This window comes from Melitaea cinxia, chromosome 5 (genome assembly GCF_905220565.1).
Source record: "Melitaea cinxia chromosome 5, ilMelCinx1.1, whole genome shotgun sequence".
Lineage (NCBI taxonomy): Eukaryota > Metazoa > Arthropoda > Insecta > Lepidoptera > Nymphalidae > Melitaea > Melitaea cinxia.
This window is the reverse complement of record NC_059398.1, coordinates 7,318,686-7,336,987: the sequence shown is the minus strand read 5'-3', so window position 1 is coordinate 7,336,987 and position 18,302 is coordinate 7,318,686. Positions and strand designations below refer to the sequence as shown.

The window sequence follows — 18,302 nt, the reverse complement described above, 5'->3', positions numbered from 1 at the left end:
ATCATTTTTTTTACAATGTTTGTCTGTCTGTCTGTTTGTTCTGGCTAATCTCTGAAACGGCTGGACCGATTTTGACGTGACTTTCACCAGCAGATAGCTGATGCAATAAGTAGTAACTTAGGCTACTTTTATTTTAGAGATTTATTTATTTTATGATTCAGAGAACTGAATGATAACTTTTTGGTTAAATTCCACACGGACGAAGTCTCAGGCACAGCTAATTAAACAATAAAATTAAAAGGCATTTTTATGAATGAATAATGTTTATTTTCGCACAATGATTGACTTGAGAACGTTTGTATCGTTTAAAGATTATGTACATATTATCATAATAGTTATAAATATTAAAAAAAACACCTCGTAATTTACTCTACTCTACATAGTTACCCCACTGACAAATCTGTTACAGTAGATTTTAAATACGAAGAAGATGCACTGGAATCCCGAAATATTCGGAATTCAGATCATCCGGGTTCATCGGACGATGTGAAATAGGACAAGACGCCGAATTCGTGTAGTCAGTATTAATAGCAACGTAATAATATACTTTTTATTTCTGTATTTCTGATCAATTTTCATTGAATATTTTTTTAATTCAATAACATTACAAGATAATGAGTTAGACAACACTAAACGATAAAAGCATGCATATGGTGATTTTCCATTTGGTTTGTTTTTTTTTGCGTAAAAAATAGGAGTGATATATAAACTATTTTTAGTTTGCAAAATTCATAAGCTTACGATTGTATAACAAACCGGAAGACGAAAACTGAGTGTGATTTTGATAATTCGCCGAACTTTGTGTACGTGAAGTTCTCTCATAAGAAAAGTGAAAATTCAAATTTCGAACCTTGATCATGTCACGTCCTAAAAATTATTTGAAATATTCCAAATGTTATATTCTTCATTGTGTTTTAGAAGGTAACTGAAACGTGTTCTTGATGAGGAAGATCATTGTAATTTAAAACGAGATAACAGACTCTATGTCTTCAATGTCGCAATTGCTTCTTACGGAAGTTGTATAGGATATATGACCTACAGTGAGAAAAAGACGGCATATTAGATGTTGTCGAGTAGTATTTACGCGAATTACGATATCGACTTACGCAAAATAAGCAAATTCTCTTACACAACGAAACTGGATTTTCCGTAGCACGAAGTAGCATTCCAACGTTTCTACCTACTTTTGATGTTGTATATTATCATAAGAAAACGCTTTAACATAAGATATGTTTTTGTTGCAGAATGCCGGCGCTCCGGCTTCTGGGGCGTAAATGGCTGGCCGCCTCAGATGATCTCGTGTTTCCGAGTATATTCGAACTTCTTTTCCGTTTTGTCTGGTGAGTAACTCAAGTCTTATTTTTTTAATTCATATTACATTTACGATACCATATGTCTGAATTACTCAAAAGTAACAATAGTTTTACAAAAACGAAATGTCCAGAACGTGGCCTCTAACTGTAATTTCGTAATGTGGTTAGCAAGAATTATCAAAGCAGTGATTAATTAACCTTGGTTGCAATGTGAAGTAAGTACGTCGCAGCCCAGTTATTATCCAAGGCCTGACATACCAAATCATCAGACAGAAAGTTCTTGTCAAGACAGCAATTCAACGCTTTGAAATGTCGCATAGGCACACTAATTGCTGCGCTGTTATTTATAACTAAAACTTTTATTTATATACCTATTCTTCTAACGCCTAACTTTCTCATGGTTGTTGTGAATAGTTTGGCTGGATTCGGTAGTAAGATTAACATCTCCGTAAAATATTTACATTTAAAATTTTGACGAAAATTCTTTATTGTTTCATTATTTAACATTTCACACACACACACACACACAAACACACAGTTATTACGCATTTATGCATATATACATAGAACCTAATGAAAATAATCTAAAGACTTTAAATATGTTGATAATATTAATGCTCGGAGTAATTTAATATGAACAATATTAGATTCTCAGTCGACGGTAACTTCGTAATCTAAATGAACTCTTTTACTATTCTACATAATAAGCTTTTAAGCGCTCTGAATAAATCATGTCTTAATGTTTAGTAATTTAACTTTATTCAGTGTATCTGGTCTACTTTCCATTTCAATGATCACGGGTTCGGTTCCCGTGAAACGGATGTGTACGTCAATAAGTTGGTCAAGAGGTAACCTCAATTTGAGTATATAGGACGTAGAGAAGTACCATGTACCATTTTATATATTAAGAATGTATAGTTACGTCTAAAACGTGTGTGGCTGTAATTATTTTAACAGAGGCAAATATTTTAGATGTCATTAGTTGTTTGTATAATATTCAAGGCTATCAAATGTATAAAGGTTTACGAAAGTATCGTAAAGGTGTTAATCTCTTAATGTATATTATATACCAGCTAATCCCGCAAACGTTTTGTCTTAAATGTTATTAATCCCCCTTAATCCCCCCCCCCCTTATAACAGCTGTACGAAAAATAGATGTTGGGCGATTCTCACACCTATCTGATATGCATACAAAATTTCATAAAAATCAGTCCAGCCATTTCGGAGGAGTATTGTAATTAACATTGTGACACGAGAATTTTATATATAAGATTTTTTCACTGAATTTCTTGTTCAATAAGAATAAAATATAGCCTATATCACTCCTGAATAATCTAGCTTTCTGTTAGCGAAATAATTTTCATGATCGGATCAGTATTTCCGAAGATTACCCCCTACAAACAAACCTAGTTAAAAACTTTACCTTTTTATAATATTAGTGTATATTAATAACAGGCATAAATGTAGTGTTAAGGATGTTAATACTAAGCATTTCGAAAATATGTAATGTAGAATAACCACAATGAAACTACTCGGTGCATTTAGTGATATGTGCCGACCGCCAAGCTTTAGTAAACGACTATTTATATGATACAAAATTATTATATTGCTCATATCTCTCTAAACTCGGTCTATCGCCAGCAAGCGTTTAACTGATTGATGAATGAATCCGCCATTGGAGCAGCGTGGTGGATTAAGATCTGATCCCACTCCTACATGGGGAAAGAGGCCTATGCTATAGCAGTGGAATGATTTCCAGTCAAACTCGAATGAGTTTATGTGACATCTTACTGATATTTATAATTTATAATTTTTCCTTTATGCATCTTAATAAATAAATAAATAAAACTTTTAAGGATTCAAATTAATTGAGATTTCTTTAGATATTATTTAAATATTTTAATATCATTCTGTTTTCGCTTATCGATAAACACCATGAAACTTTTATAAAAATTATCCATATATGCGAATTAAATAATTCATATAATTTATTTCGTACTGACCATGGCTTCGTTTGCATACACATTTTTATAATATCCCGTATGTTATATATAAGAGCACATCAAGAGCAGCAAATTGTCCCGTTTGAAAACATTTTCGTTGAGCTTCCATTTCTATTGGCCATAAAACTGTTTAATATAGCATACCTCTATAAACGGTAATGAAATATTAAAATATTATTATAAAAATAGTTTATATTGCAGAACACACTCGTCAGCTTCATATTACTAGTATATATAATTGAAAAATCCGCCACAATTATGAACTTTCTCCGTATAATTCTACTAGAGATGCTGAACTTCGTTACTGACCTTGCGCTCTCAGTCTGATTGCTTCATAATGGCTTTTAAATTGTCAAGAATCGTTCTTATTGCCATTATTTGCTAGCCACTTAACTGCCGGACCGGACATTTCAATAGTTTTGGACACATCTCGCTTATTATTCAATTCAACAATCATGCGACATAATGGTACATGATTGTCCATAGTTCGTTTAATTTGTATTAATGTTGATTAACGCTTATTAATGTTTTTATTTATGTTGATAAATGTGATTTGTAATAAAATATTTTTTTCAGTATATATCTATTGTAATTTTTTAAGATAGTTTAAAAAATTAATTATTTTGTTAATTCACACAACTTTTCTTATTTAGAATTCTTTTATCTCTAATGAACTGAGGTTAAAATTTTAGTTTGTACCTATGTACTACTAAGTATACAATTTTTAAAGATAATAAATAGCGTTAACTTATAGATATGAGATTGTATCGAAAGTAAGTAAAATATTTGCAATATAGAAAAGAATGCTAAAACATTTACATTAAGAATTCAGTTTGACTCAGGGCAAATAGCAACCTTGTCCTGTCGTCTGCGAACTAACACTAAAATTTCGTATACCTATCTCAGAAAATTTTAAACATCAAAGCTTTGAATCTTCAATTCTTAATGAATAAATGGAGTGAATATAATACATAAAAGCAAATACTTGTTCTAATTTTATATATACATCAACCTGACAATCAATCATAATATAAAAAGGTAATTAGATAAAAGTTACATTAAAGTAATATAATCACCCTCCATCTTCGTCCTAGGCGGGTTAAAAGGGTAAACCCGTATCTACGTTTAAATTATTCTAGAAATATGAAACAAACGACCATTTTTTACTAAAAAAATATTCATTAAGGGACTAAGAGATTTGTTTTAGGCCGACAGATAAAATGTAAATAACGTAATCCCGTAAAATTATTCTACGCAAAACCATCTTCATGCTATTTTTTATATTATTTATATTAAATTTTCATTCCACTTTTGTATAATAGCGTTATTATTTATCTACCATTTCGTTACTATTAGTCTTCTTCTTACTTACAGCGAAATAATTTGGTATTCAAAACTTTAGAGAAAAACAACAAGATATTTAAAAAAAAAAACAGATGAAATAAACAGAAATATTAACAATTGCCCTTCTGTAAATTTAGAACTATTTTTTCTAGATCTCACTATCAAAGTATTTCTTATTATGGAAAGGACTATTTACTATTTTATGTTTAGGTTATATTTCTTAAATTTTTTTTTAATAATATTACTTTGTTATTGTCTTTGAACATTAACTGTTTCTTGTGGGCTGTTCTAATACATGTATTCCAGCCCGGTGGTAGCATATCATTAAAATACTTGGATTATTAGTTTTATTGTGAATTTAAGGGAATTAAAACTATTTATATTATGTCAAAGTGGCTCTAAAAGTCGTTTTAAATGTAGTAGGTACATTTTAACTGAATTTTTACTATAAACTAAATTTCCTTTCAGGTTAGTTCTCATCGCTTTAGTCGTTGAAGTATTTTATCCCATAACATGGCAGTGTCAGAGCGATGGCTGGCATGGGGGTGCCTTCGTTCGACTCTACTTGTGCGGTACTTTGGCACTGCAGGCGTGTCTTATGTTGTTGCTCGCAGCACTAGCGCAACAGTCTGCCAGAGGCACCATCACAGAAACCGAAGCCAGGAAACTGGTTTCACCTTTACTATTACTTAAGTTAGTACTGTTATAATTATATGTTAAATAATTTTTATACCTGAGTATGTATATTTCAAAAAGGATTAAATAATTTATTTATTTTTTAATCTTTATGGTAAAAATAGAAACGTATAGTAAATGAACTTATCGCTAGTTTCGAATGCCTTCTAAACAAACAAGGTAAAGTTAACCTCCTGGATTCCTGAAAAAAAATGTTTTGCTTTTGGACTAAAAATTACATATTTTGTTATATTAGGGATCTGTTTATGCCAGAAAAATACTAAAAAATTTATTTCTATTAAAATATGGATTTTACTAATGTCATGTATATATTACACTGGTTCTCAGTTTGTAATATATACATGACATTTACGTCATATGTGTATTACATTGGAATTTTACTACTACAAATAAAAATGCATGAATTATGAAATAACATTTATTAGCAAAAATATTTAGTCATAATATAGCCTTTATTAGGGACTCTTAAACGTAACAATCAGTCTTTACGTGAAAATAGAAACTGTAAGTATACTTTACAAAACTAATCGAAATTTCAATAACAATGAACAAAGCGAAAATCTTCTAAAATAAAAATAAAAAACTTTTAACTCCTTCTAATGAACTTCTACCATCTTCTAAAATAAATCAACTTTTTCTAAAATAAAATCAACTTCTTACTATCATTCGCATATTTTCAAATCATTTTTGATGAAATTTCAGGTGGCAGTTTCTTTTTGGTGTGCTACATAAAAATAATTTGCATTTCGTACAAAACGCCGTTGTAGTATTTGAACATTTTGGAAATCGGCATCTTTTTTGTTTGTCACTGTAATCAACTAGATGTTCTGCCTTGTGATGTCTTACTGTTACCGACGGTACAGGTGTTATGAGGACTTTCTTTTTCTTGTGCTTAGGCTGAAGTTCGTCAATCTCGTCAACACTTTCAGAATCTGATGATAATGAATTTTTTTCTATTAGACTGGTTCCAGGATCCAGTTTGAAATCACGTAGCTGTGCTATTTTGTATTTGTTTGTTCCTTTTTCAGTTTCTTTTTGTTTGAACAAAAACCACGCATTACATACTGCCAAATCCAACATGTGACTAATAAATCTTACTGTCCATTTTTTGGTCCGTATCTGGAGGAACATACAGACAGCATGCGATCAGCCATGTCCACTCCACCCATGTATTGATTGTATGACTTGACTATTTCTGGCCTGGATACAAATTCGTAGATTTTGATTTAGAGATCCACTCCTCATCTGAAGAGCTGGAAAATGAGATACTTGATCCCTCGTCTTCTTCAGGTCTCGGTGTATACGCAGTGTCATCTTTTTCATCATTATCTGAGAGATCTATGTCCGATTCTTTTAGTCATGATATGATTTCATCTTCGCTTAAGGCTGTAAAAACATCTCTTTGAGAACCAATGTAATAAATATATGACATAAACAATAAGCAATAGTTCGGACTGAAAACTTATGTAGTACCAGTATGACATTAAAAAGTTTCTGGCCGTAAAACAGAAAGTTGATAACCATGTGAAGTAATAATACGTTTATTAGTTACGTAGGTACATTATCAATAAAAATCAAGCAAAGTTATTATGAAATATCAGGTGATTGAATTATAATTTTTAGATTTCTTACCACATGCACCTGACCGAAGAGACATCTTTATCGTGGCGCTCCAGAGAAAAACCCATTTGCCGTATGTATCAAAGTCAAATCGGTGTTGGGTTTAGTGTTGCCAGTTAACAAAGCTTACCTAGTTACCGTAAAACGATTAGTTCTGCAACCGATTCACAGATGACTCTAGGACGAATTTTTAATTCTTTACGTAATATAGGTATGACGTTAGCATCCAGGAGGTTAAAGATATTATGTAAATGAAGCGGTATGGTGGCTATATCTTGAATTTTACCAAGTTCATTTCACAGCTCACTAAGTAAAGTATGTCACTTTATTTCAGAGTATTTCTTGTGCTGCCAGAAGTGGCGCTGAACGTAATGGGGACCATGTGGATGTTTTGTGAAGTCGTACATTGTTCGGTAGCGGACACGTTCTCTAGTGTTGTCATACAAAGTGAGTTTATTTTGTATTATTATTGGTTTTCTCAAAGTTTAAATAATGAACACAGTAACACATTAATTTAGTTACTATGCTATTAATAACTGACGTATCTAAGTCATAGAAGTTATAAGAGAACCTATAACTTATAACTACATAACAAACTAGTTAAATATGGTTCGAATTTGACAAACAATTGATAATGTTGTGTTAATAATTGTCAATTATATCAATCATTATTTAACAGACCACGACATAGCCCTGCATAGTTAGTTTTACCCAGTCATTTTGTTAAGTAATCAAACACGTTTATAAATAGTACCATTTTGATTAGTAATCATGATTAGCAAAAAATTATTCAGCGATTCTCCAAATTATAATTTTTATTTCAGGTATAGTGTTATTCAATTGGGTCCAACTGGCACTAACAGTATTCGGGTTGTTTATGGTTTTTGATCCTCTTGGATCTGTAAACTATGGGGACATGCAGGACACACCCAACCAGGTGCGTCACCATAGAAAGGTGACCGGTCTCTGGTCGAGGCGGTTTAGGTGGGCATTTTGCTGGCTGAAGAGAGATGAACATGGCAAAGAAGCTTTTCAACAAGTAGCAGGTATTTGTTAAAAATAGCAATAAATGTATAAGGGCAATATATATCATACTAGCTGACCCAACAGACATAGTCTTTTCTCGAGAATCATCAAACTTTTCAAAAACTTTTCGAAAAAAATTCCGATTTTATACGCAATTTTCTTAATTTCATATTCTTCCTCAAACTCTTATGGTACAAAGGGAAATAGAAATTCAGTTTAACACGTGAAGATATGAAGCAGTTTATTATTTTTAGAACTATGCATGTGAAAGGCTTTAGACATTTATCATTCTACTAGCTGACCCCGCAAACGTTGTTGTGCCGTAAAACATTAACCTCCTTAATCCCCCCCTCATATAATTTCGGGGTATGAAAAATAGATTTTGTTCGATTCTCAGACCTACCCAATATGCACACAAAATTTTATGAGAATCGGTCAAGCTGTTTCGGAGGAGTTTAACTACAAACACCGCGAGACGAGAATTTTATATATTAGATTAAAGTAAAGTAGCAATAGGATCCAAGTTGTTATACCAGAAAAGTAGGTATGTTATCGGAAATCGAGTACCAAAATAACGACGTAAAGTATAAAATATTTCATTACACCCTAAGCTTTATCTTTGACATAAAATGGCACTTTAAAAACAGTAAAACACCTTTTTAGCACCAAAGGTTACCGATATTGGTTTATTCTTATTCATGGAATTATTAATTTCTTTTATGTTTTTATAGTCAATTCACATAGTAGTAGATAAATTATTGTTATTATATTAGAATAAACGTTATTGTTAAATTTTACAATGTTAAATCACTGTTTATATTTAAAACAATTTTCTAATTCATCATAAATTACGTTTAATTTTAGCATAAACAAAATTATTATTTTATTAACATTACCAACATATAAATTGAAGTGATCTAAACTGCTGAAGTATAGATTAAATAACTTGAATATTAAACCTTATTTCAATTTCCCAGCACTGCTCAGTGCTTTGTTCAGGTCTACGGACCTGGTCCCGTCTGACGTGGTCGCCGGTTGCGTCCTGCTCCGAGTGCGTCAGAAACGCGAGACGAGAGAAATGCGTCGCATACAAATGCTAAACGACGAAGAACCGATTTACACAACTGACGTCAACAAAGTATTCTCCGAAACGCCGCCGTGGATGAATTTAAATGATGCATTGCACTACTTAAGGTTATCGATCGCAGCATACGGTTGGCCATACGTGTTGTACCGGCATTGTCTCACCGGCTTCTGCAAATTGGCCCGCCATTTGACCTGTTGTTGCTGTCGGTGAGCGTCTTAATTACATTTAACTAATTTTCTTACTTTAATCCAATACGAACTATCTTCGAAATTTTATTAACCGTTTATAAAATGTTATATGTTATTCGTTTTAAGGCCAAAGAACTCAATAGTAACGGATGATAATTGCTGCCTTTGCCATTTCGCCGGAGTCAAATACATGTCAAAGTTATCCGCGGATGATATCATCTTCGCTTCGTTCAACAATCGAGTCTTTGAAGTAAGTTGATTTCTTTAACGACGATTGAGGTTATCTCTGTAACTGTGATTCAGATGTAAATTGATTTTTAGATTTATTTATGTCGTCATTTAAATTTCTTGTTACAAGACTTAAGAATTTGACAATTTTACCTTTCAATTATAATGGAACAATATTTCGAAGACTACTTTGTAAATTTTGTTATTTGGTCACAGGTCCTTTGTTTTTTAAATCATAACATATAGTTGTTAATAGAATACGAAAAACATACACTTGATTATAGAATAATGTAATATTATACATTAAAATTTAGTAGTAAATAATTAAAATAATTCATATACGATCTTTAAACCTAAGTTACGTTGTTGTTCGATTCCCAGGTTTTGTTTTTTGAATTTCTCTAGAGTAAATTCACTCAAGACTTATAAAAGAATTTTCCAATTCAATTTTTAAGGCACTTTTCTGTTAAATGCGGAAAATTTGTTCAACCTTTAGTCCACTTTTAGACCGTAACTCAATTTTAGAATCCTTCTAACGTTTCGACTACTTAACGAAGTTTGGGAAGTAAGATTTGCCGTTTTTCTTTGCAGTTGCCATTCTGTGTGATATCGGATCACGATAGAGAAAGTATAGTAGTGGCAATACGAGGATCCATATCTTTAAGAGATATCTTTACGGACTTCACGGCTGGGTCCGAAAAGTTTGAGGCTGATGGTAATTTAATGCCTTCTTTTTCCTTTTATTGACTTTTATTTTACGGTCTGAAATTACTTATTTTGTTTGTTAGTAACATTATATGATTTAACTCACACAAAGTTACGTACATGTAATACAAAACATGTAACCTTTAGTACCTCTTGGGAAAGTCGAGAAATTGGGCAGATGGTTGTTTTTTTTTTTGGTGGTACAAACGTTAGGGCTTACTTTAAAGCAAAAATGTTCCATTGGATATCTATAATTAACTTTTACCTATTTTATCCTTTGTTAAAACCACGACGTCCAGTTATTTATATGAAAACTATCTGACCCCGAAAACGTTGTTTTGCCACATATATAATTAGCCCCTCAATAGTCCCCCCTTGTAACTTAGGGGTATGAAAAATAGATGTTGACTGATTTTCAAACCTACTCAATATGCATACCAAATTCATAAAAATCAGTCGTTTCGGAGAAGTATGGTAACTAGCATTGTGACACGAGAATTTTATATAAGTATGTAACTTCATATATTATATACAACAACAGGTGTACCAGAAGATACGGCGGCGCATAAGGGTATGTCCATGGGAGCCGCTAAGATGTTGAGGCGTCTATTGCCAGTTCTCGACCGAGCGTTCGCGCAATATCCGCATTATGACTTAGTTCTCACAGGTATCAATAACATTAATAATAAGCATTGTCGGTTAAAGATGAGATATATATCATAAAGATGAATTTTTAAAAGATTCAAATATTTTTTGTTATTCGATCAGATTTTAGTGGCTATATATAAAATAAGCCTCATCATGAAATGCTTGAGAACTTCAAGAAATTTTTCACAGTCAAAAAGTGTTTTGGAATTTACGTTTTGCACGTGTTCATTCGTTAAATTGTTAACGTAAACGATAAGACAATGACCGTCACCTATTGATTCCTTCAAAGCCCTTAAAGCTTTAATTGCAACGGTACTTGTATCGTTATTTTGAATCACTGTCTATAAAACATCGCTGATACATACAACATAAAAAGATCAAACAAATTGTATATGTGACAGCATTGACGCGGGACTGGACTGGAGTTTACTTTTTAAGAACAATTACCATGATTTTGAAAAAAAAATGTTCATAACTTCGTTGATAATCAGTATCATATTCGTATTGATTACTAGCTGGCCTGGCGAACTTCGTACCGCCTTATTTTTTTTGTAAATATATATTTATTTATATTGAAATAAAATATAGTTTATCTTTAAAGTTGGATCAAACTGCACACGGTATGAAAATTTGATTGAAATCGGTTAAGTAGTTTAGGAGTCCATCGCAGACAATATTGTGATGCGTAGTTTATATTATATTATTTATTTTTTATATTTTTATTTTATTGTATATTAAAATATAACATGTTAAAAATATCTCTCATATAATAATGTAACGATGCAAACTTTTTTCAGGTCACAGTCTTGGAGCTGGAGTAGCAGTACTAGTCGCCTTAAAGTTAAGGCCAAAATATCCACATCTAAAAGTTTTTGCATTTTCAACCCCAGGTGAATATATCTAATAGTTTCAATTTCTAATAATCTTTTTGTTTAGATTTTAATTTTTTTACCTTTTTCATTTGAAAAAAGGTTACTTATTATGCAATACAAACTGCACCTTGCGGTTTCACCCGTATGATTTTCGATCCTGTAGAAATGTCGAGAAAAGTACCCTATGTTTATTCTGAACCACAAGTTGTCTACGTATCAATTTCTATTCATCATTCATCTATTAGATTAGTTGTTTTTGCTTACAATTAGTTAAAGAGTAACAAACATCCATCTATCCACCCATACACCCTCATAAACTTTCATATTTATAATATTAGTAGGATTTGTTGTACAATCCATTTAAGCGTTATATAAAGTTGTATAACATTATTTTTCAGCGGGTTTAATAAGTCGAGAAGCTGCGAGGTTTACAGAGAGCTTCGTCATGACAATCGGAGTTGGCGATGATTTGGTAATGAGACTCAGTGTTCACAGCATAGAAAACCTAAGGACCAAAGTCATACAGACAATACATGCTACGAAACTGCCGAAAGTAAGTAATCCTACAAATATTTTCTATATAATGCAGAGCACACTTAACACACTACAACGTTACATTTGTTAATATCTAAAATTTTAATAGTACGGGATCCGGGTATAAAAACAGTACGTTCATCACGAAAGTAATTAACATAAGAGAGTTATTTATAATTTTAATAATGGGGTGAGTTTTTAGGATAGGTTTAAATAGAAAGTGTAAATAATATTTTATAGCGTGAGCATATTCTTTTATTCCTTTATTACATATTTAAGCCAATAAGTTTACTTACTCCAAGAGATTCATATATACTGAACAAGTAGAGAAAAAACGTAACATTCTTATATGTAACATTATGTAATGTTACGTAACATTTTGTAAGTACCACGAAAACACTAATTTTTTAAATTTTTATTTTTTTTTCTACTACAATATTTATGGATCCAAGTGGTCCCAAACTCCGAAATAAACTACATATTATTACTATATTTAATGATTTTGTTTTTTTTTTTATTTATTAGAGTACAGAAAGTCATTCGAATATCATTAACATTGACAAATATTTTCAGTATCGAATAATGCTAAACGGTTTCGGCTACGCGTTGTTCGGGGTACCTGCTCGAGACCTGGAGTCCACGTGGCGGCGACCCGAGGACCTGGAGGCCAACAACTCGGAGGATTCGGACGCGCTGCTCGGTCAGGGCGTGTCCACCGTGAGTGCTGTCAGTAACGATCCCTACCAGGTTACGAGTGCGTGCCGTCGCTTGGGCTTTACCACATTGCTGGATTCATTCCGACTCTTCAAGTGTTGTGTTGCTGGATAAATACCGCGTGTACCTTTTTTGTTTTTTTTTTTAATGTGTGTTTTATTGTAGTTATTTATAGTAGGTGTTTAAAACACTTCTTAATAATCGTGATAGAAATCCCAAATAATTGTAATTCTGTTACCTATCGGTGTATGGATTTTAGTGTCAATACTCGTATAAAACTCACCAATTTTACTCTTTTCAAATATTTAATTTCATATAACAATAGCAAACAAGCTAAACAATCTATATTCACTACCTTACATGCCTTTGTAAGACCTATGCAATATTTTTAATCTATTATTTACTTACTCAAATATTTTATAAAAAATAAAAAAACACAAAACTCTCAAAAATGTACACATGGTATTATTCCTTGTACGTCAGTCAATGACATTACTCTTAAACATTTTTGTTTTTACTTTTGAAATGGAGCTTTATAAACACACCTGTATTATCTTTACTAATAATGAAAATAAAACTCCGATATTAATGAACAACGATAATTTAGATTGTCATACGTATTTCTGTATAGTTTTATAAATCTCTATTTTAAGAATTCAATGTCACTATTGTATGTTTCTCACATCAAATACGCATGCATATATCACTGGTTTTTTACACGCTCAAAGCAAAACATATTTAAGAACAACATGACATTTCATTATAAATTGTACAAAAGAACGATATTTTACCATAGTGGTATTTTAACAGATAAACGAAAGGTGTGTGTTCTAGGTAAAGGACTCTTACCTGAACAAAGACCACTTCTAAGAACGGTATACTTAGATGGGACCTTAATTCGCCTCATTAGCTTACTTCAGATTTTTAAATCTTCACGTGATTTTCTTACAATATTTCCCATAACCAACGAACATAAGATCAACGTCATGACCGTCCACCTTATTTCGTTAATTGCATCAATTGAAACTAAACATTCGGTCTTACTCTTTGTACAAATTGTAATGAAATGGGATATTTATATCACATATTTATTTAACACTTTATATCAATTTATTTGTTTAATGTTGTGTTCATATAATAATTATATGCATGATATTTAAGATATTCAAGTCATGACGTCATCAGCTTTAAAAATACACTAAATATAGTGTAAACTAATTTAAATAATTACAAAACAACTTTATCAATATATCTTATGTCATATTTTATTAATAAGTATCTACTATCTACATGATTTTTATCTTAGATATTTATGATAATTAAACAGTAAAAAATGAAACCCATGAGTTCGTGGAAATCCAGTTTAGATGATACTAATCTATAAAGACAGAAAATTTGATTTATTGTCAATAAATAACTTAAAACTACTGGATTAATTAAAAAAAATTAACTGAGAGAGTGCTGCGTTGTTAGCGAGTACCGTAGGCTATACCTATATTAATTGAAAAAAAGGTAGAGCAAAAATCTTGCTATCGACGCTGGCGAAGCCGAGGATAACAAACTAGTAGGCTACGTAGACTATAAAATATACAACCGATAGGACGCGAGTAGTAATCAAAAACACACAGTTTTTACAAGGTCAGGTAATTACGTTTCGACGGTAAGTAATTCTTTGTGATTAAGAAATTTTTTCCTATTATGATGTTTTATATTGATTGATAGACTTAAATTTACGTTTATGTCCTTATTATTAGCTTTTCGATTTATATTTTACTTATATTAACTTTAGTAATTAGAACAACAAAGAGTGAGAATTTATTAAAATACAATTTACGATTCAGCCTGTAACGTACCACTGCTGGGAAAATGGTTCTCTCTTATGTAGGAGAATGATCGGAGCTTAATCCACCATGCTGCTCTACTGCGGGTTGGAGGATATGTTTTCTACTATGTGTGCCGATCGTTTTCAGACAGTTTAACGTGCTCTCCGAAGCACGGTGGGGAGACCCACTGGAACAGACATGCAAACCGTAAAGAAATATTTTTACAAATACAAATATCCATCCCGAGCGTTAATTGAACAAACCGTTGATTGTTTGGCGCGTACATAGTGCATGCACTTCTACGAGTATATCAGAGGGGTTGTTAAAAAAAATACAATTTATTCTATAAAAATAACTTACGGTGACCATCGTTTCAATATGTTAAATTGACAAAAAGAGATTCATAAAACGAGTGTATTTTTTTTGCATGCCATACCTAATGTCTTCGCCAATCGTAAACAATATGTTTTTAATATATTATGTATGTATTTTTTGTAAATAGTATCTCGAGACTATCGGCGTATAAATTTAGTAAAGAGTTTTAGTCAAAGTTTCTCTCTTGAGGTGGAGATTATTAAAAAAGGTTTTGTGTAGTTCAAATAATGTAAAATTGTATATACTTTATAGGAAGCGGCGCTAGTGTCGCGAAATGTTTTCGCGCGTCGGTTTTCATCTGCACGCCTCTTCACGCCGGGCAGAATCCTGCATATTGTAAGACGCAAGCGCATGGGAATCGAAAAGTACGTAACTACATTTTACAACAGACGTCTGTCCCTAATACAACTTTATGTTCGCTCCCACTTGTCAGGTGTCGGCCCGGATTTTAATCGGACGTTCCAGTGGCAGAGAATTTTGTATGAAATTATATATCAACAACCTTTCTTCAGTACAAGCGTAGTCTCTAAATCTGGTGTTTATGCACAATGATATTGGAATCAATTCTTTGAATGTAGTTATCGCTTCAGCCTGTAATATCCCACTACTGGGCATAGGCCTCTTTCCCCATGTAAGAGAAGGATCAGAGCTTAATCCACCACGCTGCTCCAATGCGGGTTGGCGGATGTATTCCTTACTATGAGTAACGATCGCTATCAGGTGTACATGATAACAACCGGGACCGACGGCTTAACGTGCTCTCCGAGGCACGGTGGGGAGACCCACAAAGACTGCACAAACACCCAGACCACGGCAAACACCTGTATGGCCGATACAAATGTTTGTCGTGTGCGGGGATCGAACCCGCAACCGCCAGCGCAACAGGTACAATCCACGGCTGTAACCGTTGCGCCAACGCGGCGTCAAGTCGTAGTTATCGACATACTAAAAAAATTAAAAACCTTTATTTATTACTTCTCAATTCTGTTATTACATTCTAAAATATGCCCAAAGGAAATCTTAACCTTAGTATCGGGTGCACCCAATATATTCTTTGTATTATAAAGTTTCTTCTATAATAAAGTGTGAACAGAGCGCCGACATCGGACAAGTGCGGTATTATAGACAACAACTGTACATTTGTACCAAAACTATCTGTAATTATTTAGATCTTAAGTTGTGAATTGTCAACAACTGACAATTTTTTGTTATGGTTTTTAATAAATTAATAAATATATATAGAAATTTAAATAATATATATAACACCTAGACTAAGGGCAGGAAACTCGCAACTATGGAGTAGAAAGCAGGATTAATAACAACTGCGCCAACGAGCCGGTCAAATTGTCTTATATTACATGCTTAATTTAATTTATACTATCTTTTGTCTCATGTCTGAACATAGCAACGAAGATGATGAAGAAGGGTAATTGACAATTAAACAATAATTTTCTTTTCGATTAAAGTAAACCTTTGATACTATTAAGATTTCATGTCCAGATTCCATAATGTTTCAATTTAATTTACAAATACATAATATCAAATACATAATTTACACCTATATTTTATGTATGTTCGGAAATAACTTCGTCGTTTATGAACCGATTTTGATAATTCTTTTTTTTTTGTTGGAAATGAGATATCCTTGGTGTGGTACTATGATAAGGAAACCAGGATCTGATGATGGGATCTCAAAGAAATCGAGGGAAACACGAAAATCCGCATGACTTTTTCAATAGATGTACCGATTTTGATGGTTATTAATTTAATCGAAAGCCAATGCTTATCATGTGCTAATATTTAAATTTCATCGAGATCTGATTACAACTTTTGGAGTAATCTTTGATAATGCGTATTTACTTGACTAATTTTTCGTCTACCTACGTTGTATTACTTGTCGATATAATTGAAGTAGTTTTCTTTCGTTTATTTAATGTAGGTACAAAAACGTAGGTATATATAAATAATACATATATAATAAATATATATATTATATTCAGACTCGGAGCGAAAATAAAACCCACAATCCTTGGAGCAGAAATCAGAGTCATTTCCAACTGCGCCTACGAGCCAATCTCTTAATGTATTTAATGGTAGAGATTTAAATATTGCACATAACATAATTTGAATCATTTGATTATTGTTAAATGTAGTGTTAAAATCTCGCGTCTATTTTATAAAAAAAATTATCGAGACATCTTTATACACATGTAGGCAAAATTAGGAATTTAGGGCTTACCTTGATAAATGACTCAAGTGTATAGCAGTTCCTACAATGCCCGTGTGCAAAAAACATGGATAAGTTACTAAGTGACTATAGATGTAATCTAAACATGTTTGCTTAAATAAAGTTCAAAATAATACAAATAGCTTTGATTTAAAATAATATTATTGATCGTTATAGGAAAGTGCGCACGCAGGAGCCGACTTACGAAATGAGGTGGGCGTGTGCTGAAGACTTCATGGAATTACAAGTGATGCCCAGGATGCTCTTAGACCACTTGCCAGAGAACGTACATCGCACCATACAAACAGTTATTGAAGAAAAACATTCATATCGCGTCACTCAAGTAGTTTAGATAGACGCTTTCGTCTAAATTGAAAGTGTCCTGGTTGTGTCTCTGGCAGTCTGGCCTACGACATAGAGACTAAGCGTTAGAGTGTATATACCTACGTAAGAAAAAATAAACTGGTTTTTTAAATAAAACTTGTTAGTAAAATTACTTATATAAATAAAAAAAAAATATTATGATTTATATAAATAATAAATGGAAAGATACAACAATGCAACATATCAAAAAATATAGTCATCGACATTTCACGATTGAAAGAAATTTCAAGTTTGTTTTTGCAGAAGAACTATGGTATGGTTAAAGGTATTTTTATATATGAAGCTTTTCGTGTAAAAATGATCGTAATAGGAGTTTGTCAAGTGCATCGTTGCGGTGATATAGATTGATTACATTTATATTTCCAAATATTTTACACGTCAATCTAATTAAATTACGATAATTGAAATTATAAAGCTAAAATGAATATAATTTAAATAGAGTCATGTAAATGCGGTTTATATATTATTTCTTCGTGTAGGACACGAAATATTGATAATGTTTGAATTTTTTTCTG

The 18,302-nt window shown here is 32.2% G+C and overlaps 1 protein-coding gene across 1 annotated transcript; it reads left to right on the top strand.

Moving 5' to 3' along the window:
* Nucleotides 1-1,245: 1,245 nt before the first annotated feature.
* Nucleotides 1,246-17,909, top strand: LOC123654002 (diacylglycerol lipase-beta). The gene is made up of 14 exons (XM_045589964.1): nt 1,246-1,340; nt 5,129-5,353; nt 7,311-7,423; nt 7,801-8,022; nt 8,980-9,295; nt 9,404-9,527; nt 10,097-10,220; nt 10,752-10,877; nt 11,656-11,748; nt 12,129-12,283; nt 12,838-12,990; nt 15,429-15,541; nt 16,582-16,602; nt 17,581-17,909. The coding sequence occupies exons 1-14, from the start codon at nt 1,246-1,248 to the stop codon at nt 17,753-17,755; spliced, it is 2,055 nt and encodes a 684-aa protein (XP_045445920.1). The 3' UTR covers nt 17,756-17,909.
* Nucleotides 17,910-18,302: the final 393 nt, after the last annotated feature.

Excerpts from the sequence above, each read along its gene's own strand:
- LOC123654002 (XM_045589964.1), top strand. The coding sequence starts at position 1,246 with ATGCCGGCGCTCCGGCTTCTGGGGCGTAAATGGCTGGCCGCCTCAGAT. Across the intron at positions 11,749-12,128 it reads TTTTGCATTTTCAACCCCAG|CGGGTTTAATAAGTCGAGAA; the intron begins GTGAATATATCT and ends ATTATTTTTCAG. Across the intron at positions 15,542-16,581 it reads AAGCGCATGGGAATCGAAAA|CAACGAAGATGATGAAGAAG; the intron begins GTACGTAACTAC and ends GTCTGAACATAG.